Below are 12309 nucleotides of genomic sequence, written 5' to 3'. Positions count from 1 at the left end.
ATTTGATTTAGAAGCTGACCCTTTCCTGGCTCCAGGGGCTGATCTTGGTTTGAGGACAACCTCACAGCCCCTCACCAGTATTCATCCAGAGTGGAAACTTGACTTAACTTGGCTCAATCAAACTGAAGGGAAAGATTTTTGTTCCCTGACTGATAAAAAAAGAGGTCCACTTTCTCCTCCTGAAAGCCTGTTGCCAGCTACTTGGTGTCTCAGACTCCCTTGAAACTGTGGGTGCCCATGTAATGTGGTTATCACCAGTAAGAGAGGGTCTGCCAGGAGGTGTCTCCAAGGCCATTTAGGGCTGGCGGTGGCTCAACAGTGTTAGGAGCCCCCAAACTCTTTCTGTCCTCTGCTCCAGCTGCTGCTGGCTCCCATCTTGCAGTAAGCTAGCAAAGCACAAAGGTGATGAAGGAGGAAGTGTACAGCCAAGAAAATCTCCCCCTGATTATGCTACTCCAGGGTCTGCCCTACTGCTAGGCTTCCAGTTACATGAACCAATAAAGTTCCTTGTCGTTTAAGCCTGGTTTGAATTACATTTCTGTTACTTGAACTTGACAGCATCCTAAAAGCTACAATAGGAAAATAAACTCACAAGAAACCAAAAAAAAAAAAAAAAAAAAAAAAGGTTAAGAGGTAGAGGAGAATCAGAAGAGTTCATTATGATCCAGTCTGAGGGAGGATGGAATTTCACAAAGGAAAGAATCACTGACAATGCTCAATGTAGTAGATTGATCGAGGAAGATGTTGTTCCTACAGTATTTCTGATTTGGATAGGGAATCTCTGCATTCAGTGTAACCATACCACAGTTTTCTGATCTATATAATTCTCAAAGGCTAACTGATGGCAGTCAACTTTACATCTGGATTCTAGTACTTATAAGTATGCTTTTATAATGAAATGCGGAATAAACGTGGCCAAGTAAGAGCTGTGTACTGTAAGTACACAGAAACTTCTCTTTTCAAATTAATCAGTGAAGTCTTGTAAGTCATAAAGATCCATTCGTTCAAGATGTTCTTTAACAAAAAAATTATTAAAAAAAGTTAAACATATACCTAAAGTTAGAAAGAACAATAAACATAACAAAGCGCCATATATCCATCACCCAGATGCTAGAATTATCAATATTTTGTCACTTGTGTGCTTCCCTCACATATAAAATCAACTGTTTGAAAATCAGAATATATTTACTTATATAAACCACATATAAATGGCAGTTAGACTCTGAAGCCAGAACATGGAAGCCCATCCCATAAGATACATTACATTTTTACATTCTGAATAGAAAACAACGTTATTGAAACCATTAGATATTTAACTATGAGTCCCATTAATGTGTCTCAGAAAAAGAAGGGACTTACCAAAGCAAAAAATGTCTCACCAGCCTCTACTAAAATCGCTAAGTAGACATATAAAAACTTCCAATTTTTTAGTAGTATTAAGTTGTTAGAATCACTTCATTGCATCATCTTACATATCTACCACACATTTCCTAAAAATATTTCTATCTGCTTTTTCTTTCCACAGCTTCAGGACCAGTGGTTCTCAAAGTGTGGTCCAGGAACACCTGGGTGTTCCCTAAACCCTTTGAGGAGGTCAGCAAGATCGAAACTATTGTCTTAATAATACAAAGATGTTATTTGCTCTTTTCATGCTTATTCTTTCATGGGCACACGGTGGAATTTTCCAGAGGCTGCATGATGTATAATATCACTGCTCTAATGGGTATACATTTGAAGTAGATGTGAGAATCCTACTGTCTTCTATTAAACCAGACATTAAAAAGATTTATGAAAACATAAAATGTTAGGTGGCCAAATCTGCTGAAAATCTTTGGAAATCTGGTAAAAATACCGTTATTTCACTGGGTTTCTCTGATCATGACCTGTCAGGCTGTAAACTCTCTGAATACTGGGTTCATGCCCCAACCCATTTTGGTCTCCTCCACAGTGGCCAGCACAGACTCCAGGACTTTTTTGTTGAATAGATAAATAACTTAAGATACCAAAGGGGACTATAGGAGGGGCCTTCGAAAAGTTCATGGAAAATGCATATTATGACAAAACTATGCACGGATTGCAAATTTTTTTTGCACCAAAATAAATCTGTACTAACTTTTTATAACAGGTCTGAATAGGATCTACTTTGAGGCACTATGAAGGATAAGATATCAGAGCAACATGAATTCTGCTAAGATTGAAGCAAGAACAAACATCAGATTGACGGTGAAGTTGGGTGGAAGAATGGTGAAATCATTGGTGCTTTATGAAAAGTTAAAGGGGCCAATGCCCCAAAGAAATCAGCAGTTTACAAATGGATAACTCATTTTAAGAATGGACGAGACAACGTTAAAGATGAAACCCTCAGCAGCAGACAATCCACATCAACTTACAAAGAAAAAACTAATCTTGTTCATGCTCTAATCGAAGAGGACTGATGATTAAGAGAGAAACAATAGCCAACACCACAGACAGCTCAACTGGTCCAGCTTACACAATTCTGACTGAAAAACTGAAGTTGAGCAAAGTTTCTGCTCGACGGGTGCCAAAACTGTTCTGCCCAGATGAGCTGCAGACAAGCGCAGAGCTTTCAATGGAAATTTTAGACAAGTGGGATCAGGATCCTGAAACATTTCTTTAAAGAATTGTAACAGGAGATGAAACATGGCTTTACCAGTACAATCCTGAAGACAAAGCACAAAGTAGGCTCCCAAAAGGTGGAGGTGGTCCCACCAAAGCAAAAGCAGACTAGTCAAGAGCAAAGATCATGGCAACAGTTTTTCTGGATGTTCAGAGCATTCTGCTTGTTGACTTTCTACAGAGCCACAGAAGGATAACATCTGCTTATTATGAGAAAGTTCGCCAAAGCTTTAGCAGAAAAACACCCAGGAAAGAAAGCTACACCAGAGAGGCCTTCTCCACCATGACAATGCTCCTGCTCATTCCTCTCATCAAACGTGGGCAATTTTGTGAGAATTTTGATGGCGGATCATCAGGCATCCATCCTGCAGTCCTGATTTGGCTCCTTCTGACTTCTTTTTGTTTCCTAATCTTAAAAAAATCTTTAAATGGCATCTACTTTTCTTTAGTTAATAATGTAAAAAAGACATTGACATGGTTAAATTCCCAGGACCCTCAGTTCTTTAGGGATGGACTAAATGGTTGGTATCATTGCTTACAAAAGTGTCTTGAACTTGATGGAGCTTATGTTGAGAAATAGAGTTTGTATTTTTTATTTTTACCTTTTAATTCAATTTTTTCACTAACTTTTTGAAGTCCCCTTGTATTTATATTCCAGCTATCATTTCTTAAGTGCTATTGTTATGTTCCTTTAAAAGGAAAAGATTATGATTTAAAATTTTTTTCAAAGATTTTGCATTTCCTGAATTGGAATGCTAAAATGGAGAGCAATTTCTTTTCTTATCTTGTTTGTTGGCAGCTGGCTGGTAAGGGGATCCACGCCCTTAACCTTGGTGTTACCAGCACCAGGCTCTCCCAAGTGAGCTAAACGGCAGTCCTGGAGTAATCTCTTTTCACACGCACTTTCTTTCCATATCCACATTTAATAAGGCTACCCCAAGGTGACAAGGTGCAAATCTTCCACTAAATTAAGTGGACAGAAGGGAAATATTAATATTACGAGCTGGCAATAAGTATAGTGAAAGCCCACATTAGGTTTTTTAAAAGGGAACTTTTGTTCCTAATACACATTTTTTTTTTTTTTTTCTGCCATAAGGGATAACAATTGTGGTTTTAGGCTAGCTGTAACATGATACAACTTGACTCCAAGAGGACTAGCCTTTTCAGGGACAGCTGGCTACAGAGTATGCTGCTCCATATGGCTCCTTCAAATGACACCCTAACCATATGTTCTCCAAGTGGCCTTTCCCATATGCTTCCTGCACCGTACAGGCTCCATTGTCTTTGTAAGGGAGGACGTTTCTAGTGGTTCGCTAATATTATTCCCTTCATTATTACAAGACTGCTCTAATGATTACTTTTGAAGGGTAATTTCAACTATATATTTTATCAATAAAAATAAGCATTTGCTATCAACTTGAATATCTTTTTCATAAAACCCCAGATATTCTTTAGGTATAAAAAATATTAACTTTTAAAATTTTCTTAAAATTCACATTTCAAATTTTCCTTCATTAGAAAAATGAAGGGTGATAGTAATACCACCTCATATTTTCAATAACATTTACAATTTACTACTTGCTTTTACATGTGTAATCTCATTTGATCTTTCCAATAACCCCAAATATCTCTATTTTAAAAATGTTGAAACTGGGGTTTATAAAGACTACATATCATAAACTAGAATTGAGGGGTCCTGTAATTTGTTCTACTCTCCTATCTTTGGATCAATTTAAAAAACTATCAAAAGTAATTTTCTTATTTAGTTATATTTCTCATTAATATCTCAAATTAAGAATGCATATACTAACCATTCTTATATATTTTCCTTGAAATATGAGAGTACTCCAAATAAGTTTGTGGAAAAACAGAATTAAAAGACAATACGAATCTATGAATTTTTTGAAGTACCCTCGTGCATGTAAGTTGCAGTTAGAATTTCTTTAAAAATCAGAACATTAAAACGGCTATTTGTTTTCTGATTTAAAATAATTGCATGTACATTTGAAATTAATTTGACTATTGTGGTTATTTTTGTCCAATTTGAATTTAGGATTTTATTTCCTATATCTTTTGGTGTTAAAGTGAACAACATAATATTTACTACAATGGATGACTTTTTTGAAAATCTGACAGTCCATTAATTTTTGAGTCATCAGCAATTCATATAAAGGACTAGGCATATTGTTAGAAGAAAAAAAAATTGTCACAGGAAAACCAAAACAGCAAACATTGTAGCTTCAGTTCAGGAGTGAGACATCACAGACTTGAGTTCTGGTCCTTAACACCTACCATGCTGGTGCCTGTGCAAGGCACTTTGCTTAGCTCGGCGTGTTGAAACTGTCTATAAGGTCTTTTCTGACACTCAGGGAAAGTACTACTGCTTCAAACAGGACCCTTAATTTTGCACTCTCCTGCCATTTAACTTTTTGGAGAAACAAAATCAGGAAAATGATAAACCAGAAATTTACAACAATCACCTTCAATGATGTATTATATAGAAGACCCAATGAGTTCAGCTAGACTGCTTTTTTTTTTTTTTACATCTAAGTTATCTTACAATAAAAATTGCTAGAAAATCAATGATCAAGGTAGAATCCTCTGAAATGTTCCTCCTTACTATTTCCTGTCTAATCAGGAATTTTATACATCTAATCAGGAGTACTAAAATAGTAAGATCAGCTAGGCCACTAGGTTTTTACGAACAAAACATATTCTTAAATATGTTTTATATCAAATGTTGTACTTTCTTCAAATTATTGCTATATAAGGTTTTCACACACATATCCCCACACCCATATACACAGAAACAGTACATCTAAAGACTCCAGCTCTGAAAATCCCAGGCCACATCTGTGGATGAGGTGGATGCCATGGACCAGAGTACACCGAATCCCCAGAACTGGCCCTGATGAAAAACTGTTGGAGGAAGACAAGTGAGTTGTTTCTGTGACATCCATAGGGTGACACTAAGCAGGCAACAGACATAGGAATCCTAAAATAGTAAGATCAGCTAGGCCACTAGGTTTTTACGAACAAAACATATTCTTAAATATGGTTTATATCAAATGTTGTACTTTCTTCAAATTATTGCTATATAAAGTTTTCACACACATATCCCCACCCCCATATATACAGAAACAGTACATCTAAAGACTCCAGCTCTGAAAACCCCAGGCCACGTCGGTAAATGAGGTGGATGCCATGGACCAGAGTACACCGAATCCCCAGAACTGGCCCTGATGAGAAACTGTTGGAGGAAGACAAGTGAGTTGTTTCTGTGACATCCATAGGGTGACACTGAGCAGGCAACAGACATAGGAATGTGGACTTGGAGGAGACCATTCCAGCTAGAATGTGGATTCAGAAGTTATGGAAATGTTAAGAACAGCTGAAGCTGAATTGCTGAAAGACTATCATGGTTTGTCTTTCTCCCTCTTCCTGTCCCTACTAAATGAACCTATTAGAGAAATTTTCCTCAAAACCCATTTTCTTGTCAGCCTCTGAAGCACAGAGGCCGTGGGTTTGCTTTTCATGCAGCCATCCTCTTTTGGGGCTGGAGCAGAGCTCCATGTGTAAAAACACAAAAAGGTGGCTGCTTCCTGATTTGCAAACTCAGAGCAAGACAACCAATTCAGATTCAACATCTACTATCGGGAATGTACTGAAATGGGGTTTCTACAGGCTTGTTTCTGTTCTCCTATAAGGATGAAGCCTTGTGAACTTTTTAAATTCAGGAACTGTGCTGTTCATTGCATATTAATGATAATTAAACTGGTAGAACAGTCCCATAGGTTCAAATCCCAAGCCCTTAGCAAGTGTTTAGTGAATTCTTTGCCCTTGAAGTAAAGGCTGTTTTCATCTAAGATGTGACATAAATCACACACTTCTTTTATCTGTCTTTGCCCTGACTCTGAAGTGTTCAAAGGTAAATTAATTAGCGACAGTTATATTTATAGTAGTCAAACATGAACATTTATCCAGTGTTAGATACTGTAGCAAAATCTTTCTTATCCCTACCAGTCAAAGGAGTCCCAGCCATTTACATATAAAAGAATGAAGGAACACAAAAATGATTACTAATCAGCAATTTCTTCTCCCTTCTTTCTCTTTACTTCTAATGTCTCATTCTATGTCAGTTGACTGACTGGTAGGTTAAAGGGGAAAAGGTATGAATAAGGAAAAATGTGCAAAGAAAACAGTGTCAGTTATCTAAACATTTATTACCCCAAATCGGTTCGTGTCTTTAGCAGGCAATTATCCTGTCAATTATCCCCTTCTCTGAACCCTCAGCTGTGCACATGGTCCCATGCTCTTATTACTTTTAGAAACCTGAAGGTGTGTTATCCTTGTATATTACTTTATTACATACACAGAATGCAAAGGTTACAAAGTATTAGTGCCTCACTTTACCCTTTCATCCACTGACTCTAAGAACAGCCCAGCCTTGACCCCCCAGGGTACAGGACAGGTGGGCTTCACCTTCCAGCAGCGCTTTGTAAATCTGGGTGTATCGCAAAAGAGTTTTTTTGTGTGTGTGTCCTTTTTGTGACCGGTAAGGGGATCACAACCCTTGGCTTGGTGTCCCCCGCACCTTGCTCAGCCAGTGAGCGCACTGGCCATCCCTATATAGGATCCGAACCCGTGGCGGGAGTGCCGCTGCGCTCCCAGCGCCACATTCTCCCGAGTGCACCATGGGGTCAGCCCGCAAAAGAGTTTTAAAATTTACAAAATGTGATGTCATGATAGTGATCCAACGTTATGCTTATAGAAGCGACATTGTACTCAGGAAAAGTCATAAATCACAAAGAAAACATGTAACTTATTTTAGCTACTACATCTTTGTGTCAGTACCTGTGATTACCATAGCTACAAGTGTTGATCTTAAACTTGACATTAAATATTTCAGAAGGTAAGTTATACAATCAACCATTAGAATCAGTGTGCTTGGGAATCAGTTGAATAAAGACTTCATTCTAAAAATAACTACTTTTAAAATTCCAAAATAAAACAAAAATGAATCTAGGCAAACAGTGGTTATAGAAGAACGGTATCTCAACACAATAAAAGCCATATACGACACACATACCGCCAATATCATCCTGAATGGGGAAGAGCCGAAAGCTTTTCCTTTAAGAACAGGAAAAAGTTACAATTGCAAAAATGTAAAAAAAGACAAGGATGTCCACTCTCACCACTCCTATTTAACAGGTCCTGGAAATACTTGCCAGAGCAATTAGACAAAAGAAAGAAATAAAGGGCATCCAAACAGGAAAAGATGAAGTCAAACTATCCCTGTTTGCAGATGACATGGTTCTATATACAGAAAATTTGAGAGACTCTACCAAAAAGCTCTTAGAGCTGATAAATGACTCAGTAAATTTTCAGGATACAATATCAATATACAAAAATCAGTAGCATTTTTATACTCCAACAACAAACTAGCAGAAAAAGAAATCGAGAAAGCAAGGCTGTTTACAATAGTCACCAAAACAAACAAACAAACAAACAAACAAACAAACAAACAAATAAAATACCTAGGAATAAATTTAACAGAGTAGGTGAAAGATCTCTACAATGAGAACTACAAGTCACTGCTGAAAGAAATTAAAGAGGACACCAACAGATGGAAAGACATTCCTTGTTCATGGATTAGAAGAATCACTATAGTGAAAATGTCCATACTACCCAAAACCATCTACAGATTCAGTGTGATCCCTGTCAAAATACCAATTACATTCTTCATAAAATATTTTTAAAAATTTAAACAATTTCAGAGATACCTCTCCATTTCATAATTTAAAAAATAATTCTCCAAGGCAACACCCATCTCTCTATACACACACAGACACACAGGTATAGACAAACAGAGACACACACATGTACACAGACACACACCAATTTACAGGCTGCTTTTGTGATTACTTAGCTGATTTCTTGAAAGAATCTATAAAATCCAAATCTCAAAAATCTTTTATAGGATTAAGCTAGAGTTGTTGGGTTGTTTCAAACAGTTTTAATAGCTAAATAATTTAAATCATTGCTTTCAAAAGTTTAAGCTCTGAACATTTTTGCAATTGTAACTTTTTCCTAGAAATAATCTTTCTCCCTACTCTACCCTCTGTTAGAGAGAACAAGACACATTACCTCTTTGTTTCCAACTCTCTGCATGGCATCCCCCAGGTGGAAATAAAATCTCCCATCATCAGTGCCAGGATCTCCAGATTCTATTCCTTCCTGTAGAAAAGACACAATTAAGTACAGAATTAAGTACCAGATTTCATTCATAGTTTTATGTAGCTTTTCTAACCAGAAAAATGTATTTCAATATTAAAATTTGGCAATGAGGTTGTAAAATCTCCCATCATCAGTGCCAGGATCTCCAGATTCTATTCCTTCCTGTAGAAAAGACACTGTTAGTATTTGTGACAGAATTAAGTACCAGATTTCATTCATAGTTTTATGTAGCTTTTCTAACCAGAAAAATGTATTTCAATATTAAAATTTGGCAATGAGGTTACTGGTCAACATGTACAATGAAATTAAATTTAACTGATCACTAACTAATAGTGGAATAGCCCGTAAAATTAGTATGATACATTGTGTATCTTCAGTTTAGAAGCAATCATATTTCAATATTCTAAAGAATTTCTCTGGCTGGGTATCTCTCACATTTATTTTGCTCTCCAACTCTAACCATATGTCATTTGGAGGCTTTTTATTCCTGAACCAAAATGTTTGATTGCTCATGTTTGAAGTGATGGCAGCCCAACTGCAAGTGACATTTCTTTCCACTCAAAACAAATGTGTCCTTACCTTTTAATGAATTCTCTTACAAAATATACAGAAGGATTAAAGACATTAGAATCTTGAAAACTGTGATTTTTACTAAACAATTTTTATTTTACAACATTTAGCTGATTTCCCCCCATCTCCCACCAAATACTGAAATTGAGGTTTATATTTATATCCCTTCCCAAAAAAAAAGGAAAGAAAAGAGAAAATATAAAAGGAAGAAAATGAATTTAGAAAAGCAAAAGAAGGCCAAAAATTAAAAAATTTAAATGTCAAGGATTTCTTTCTAAAATCTGCATCTTTGAAGCCTCTTCACAAGAAGCCATTATCTTTTAGTAGGAAGAAATTTTATTTGCATAGTGCTGAAAAATGGCAAGAAGCATGACAGAACAGGAGAAGCAGCATGCAGGACAAGTGAAAGGCTGTGCCCAGGGCTCCCGACTGACTGACCACAAATGTCCTTGCTTGTTAACTAAACAACCCAGCCCTTGCTTTGCTCATCTCTAAAGGAGGGAGAATCTATCAGGGCCTCCTATGCCAGAGGAAATGTAAGGGGAACACTTTAAATCAGAGAAACGCCCACACCCACAGAGCCCTAGTGAGGAATGGAAAGGTTTGCAGGGGCCCAGTGCCAGCCAGGACAGACTAGGGGTACATGCCCACTTCAAGGCGGCACCATTCCTTAGCACCATGTGCAGGGAAGTGGGCCAGATACGACCTTTGAGGAGACACTAGAAATCTGCATGGTTACATAAAATGTTCAGATTCTCAAATATGGAAAGCGATTAAAATTGTTTTTAATAGAACTGTGCTGGCAAAATAAGACATGAAAGCTATTTGCAATCAGTGGGTTGCTATTTGAGATCTCTGATTTAAGTCATGTGAATGAAAGAGATTGTAAAAGTGAAAATATACTCCTACTTATAAAAAAAGTTCACAGCTAGTCCAATATGGTAGCCACTAGCCACATATTACTATATAAATTAAAATTAAATAAAATTAAAATTTACTTCCTCAGTCACACTAGCCACAATTCAAGTGATCAATGGCCACATGTGGCTAGCAGCTGCCATACTGGAAAATATAGATAAAGAATATTTCCATCAAAGCAGAAGTTCTACTGGACAGCCCTGAGCCAGACTGAATACGATTCTGGTGAATTGACAAGGATTCAGTTAGACGTGTTAGAAAAAAATAGCAGCATATTTTAATCTAAATAGTTTGAGCTATCAGATAGGCTTTTCGGGGGCTGATCTATTCAGTTGCATTTGCTACCTCACCTTGTGTAGGCAGACATGAGCCCTGTTCATGCACAGTAATTCACTTGTAAAAGGAACATTTAATGCATTGTCCATATTTTAAAATACTGTATCAATAATGTTTTATTTAAATTTATTTAAAAATTAATAATAACTTCAGTTTTAGAAATTTTTTCACAAAATCTTTTCTGAGTAGTCTCTGCTCATGTGATTGGTATTTCTATGTCCGACACTGTCAATTACGGTGGAGGTTCACACTGTCTATGAATGTTATAGCCAAAGAATGCACATTCTGCTGGTGAAAAGACTCAGCAATGCCTGCCAATCAATCTCCAATGCATAACTAAGGATGTCCAATGACTCAAAGGAATTGGAAGATGAAAAGGGAGAAGAGCAGTGAGAGTTACCTTTAAATATGGAATGCTCTCAGCAATCCTGTTCTGTGCTTTCAGGATGAAGCCGTAATGTACTTTAGCAAAGCCATCATCAGGTGTCACATTCAGAACCTAAACTCAAAGAAAACAAAAAGCTATCGTGATTCACTACGAATTCTACAAATGCCTGTGGAAACACATTTTAATTAGCTTTGCTGTACTTGGATTGGATTATGATGTTACAGCTTAAAGCACTATAGTGCTTTGTCTCATTGCAACATCATTAAGCTTGAATGGCTTCATTTCCTGTCAGCTCAATAGGCTTTTCACGTCTACACACTGGTTCTTCAAGAATGAAGAGATGAACGAAGAGATGAATGAAAGGCAACAACCATTAAAGCACTGCTATATGCAAATCAGCAAAATATCTGTCAACTGATATGACATCAATATTTTTTTAGAGATTAGGAAAAAATTGCCTTAAATTTGCTATACTTGAAAACAACTCTGAGGGCAACAACCATTAAAGCACTGCTATATGCAAATCAGCAAAATATCTGTCAACTGATATGACTTCAATATTTTTTTAGAGATTAGGAAAAAATTGCCTTAAATTTGCTATACTTGAAAACAACTCTGAATGGTTATTATGCATTGCTTTATATACACACTTTATACATTGCCTTAATTAAGAGGAAATTTAGATTTGCATTCATGATATATACAATCTAGTCATTCAACAAAACTTTAAGTGCCCCGACCATGTTCAGCACAGAGGACAAAATGGTGAGCAAATCCAATATTCTGAGATAAAACCCAGATAAATATTTCATAAAACTACATCCTTGTTTATTATCATATGCATTTATTTTGATTTAAAGATAAATGATGTAAAATGCCTCTAAATTAAATAGGTCCAGTGTGAAATCAAAGCAAAAACAACATTCATTAATTGATGGCACAAAAGAGAAAGCAGCAGCAGGTGAGAGTCAGGTGCAGGCAAAGACGCATCTCTTCATCCTTGAGCCTAAGGAGGAAAAGGGACGTCACAGCCACTGTGGGGCCCCTGCACAGAAGGAATGTGCACGGAGAGGGGTCATCACACCCTTGACATGTCCACACAGCACAAGCCCAAACTTTAGTGCTTTCAGCTTGCGCCTGGTCCTGCGCTTCAGCCATTGGCGAAGCCAGCCAGCACCTCCTTCAGACTATATTCAGAATCACACCACTTGTCACTTCCTTCA

At 37.0% G+C, this 12309-nt stretch overlaps 1 protein-coding gene across 1 annotated transcript in view; it reads right to left on the bottom strand.

Annotated features, from left to right (window-relative positions):
• The window catches only part of LOC103608013 (aspartyl/asparaginyl beta-hydroxylase-like), a gene marked incomplete at its 3' end in the record, with an annotated part of 58248 nt that overhangs the window by 34248 nt on the left and 11691 nt on the right, over nucleotides 1–12309 (bottom strand). The window contains exons 5-6 of the mRNA XM_008592459.1: nucleotides 11099–11197; nucleotides 8785–8874 (exon numbers count right to left, since the gene is read on the bottom strand). Of these exons, the coding sequence (XP_008590681.1) occupies nucleotides 8785–8874; nucleotides 11099–11197 (189 nt within the window). The remainder of the gene's footprint in view (nucleotides 1–8784; nucleotides 8875–11098; nucleotides 11198–12309) is intronic.

This window comes from Galeopterus variegatus, unplaced genomic scaffold, assembly GCF_000696425.1.
Source record: "Galeopterus variegatus unplaced genomic scaffold, G_variegatus-3.0.2 Scaffold7946, whole genome shotgun sequence".
In the NCBI taxonomy this organism is placed as follows: Eukaryota; Metazoa; Chordata; class Mammalia; order Dermoptera; family Cynocephalidae; genus Galeopterus; species Galeopterus variegatus.
This window is presented reverse-complemented; position numbering and strand designations above follow the sequence as displayed.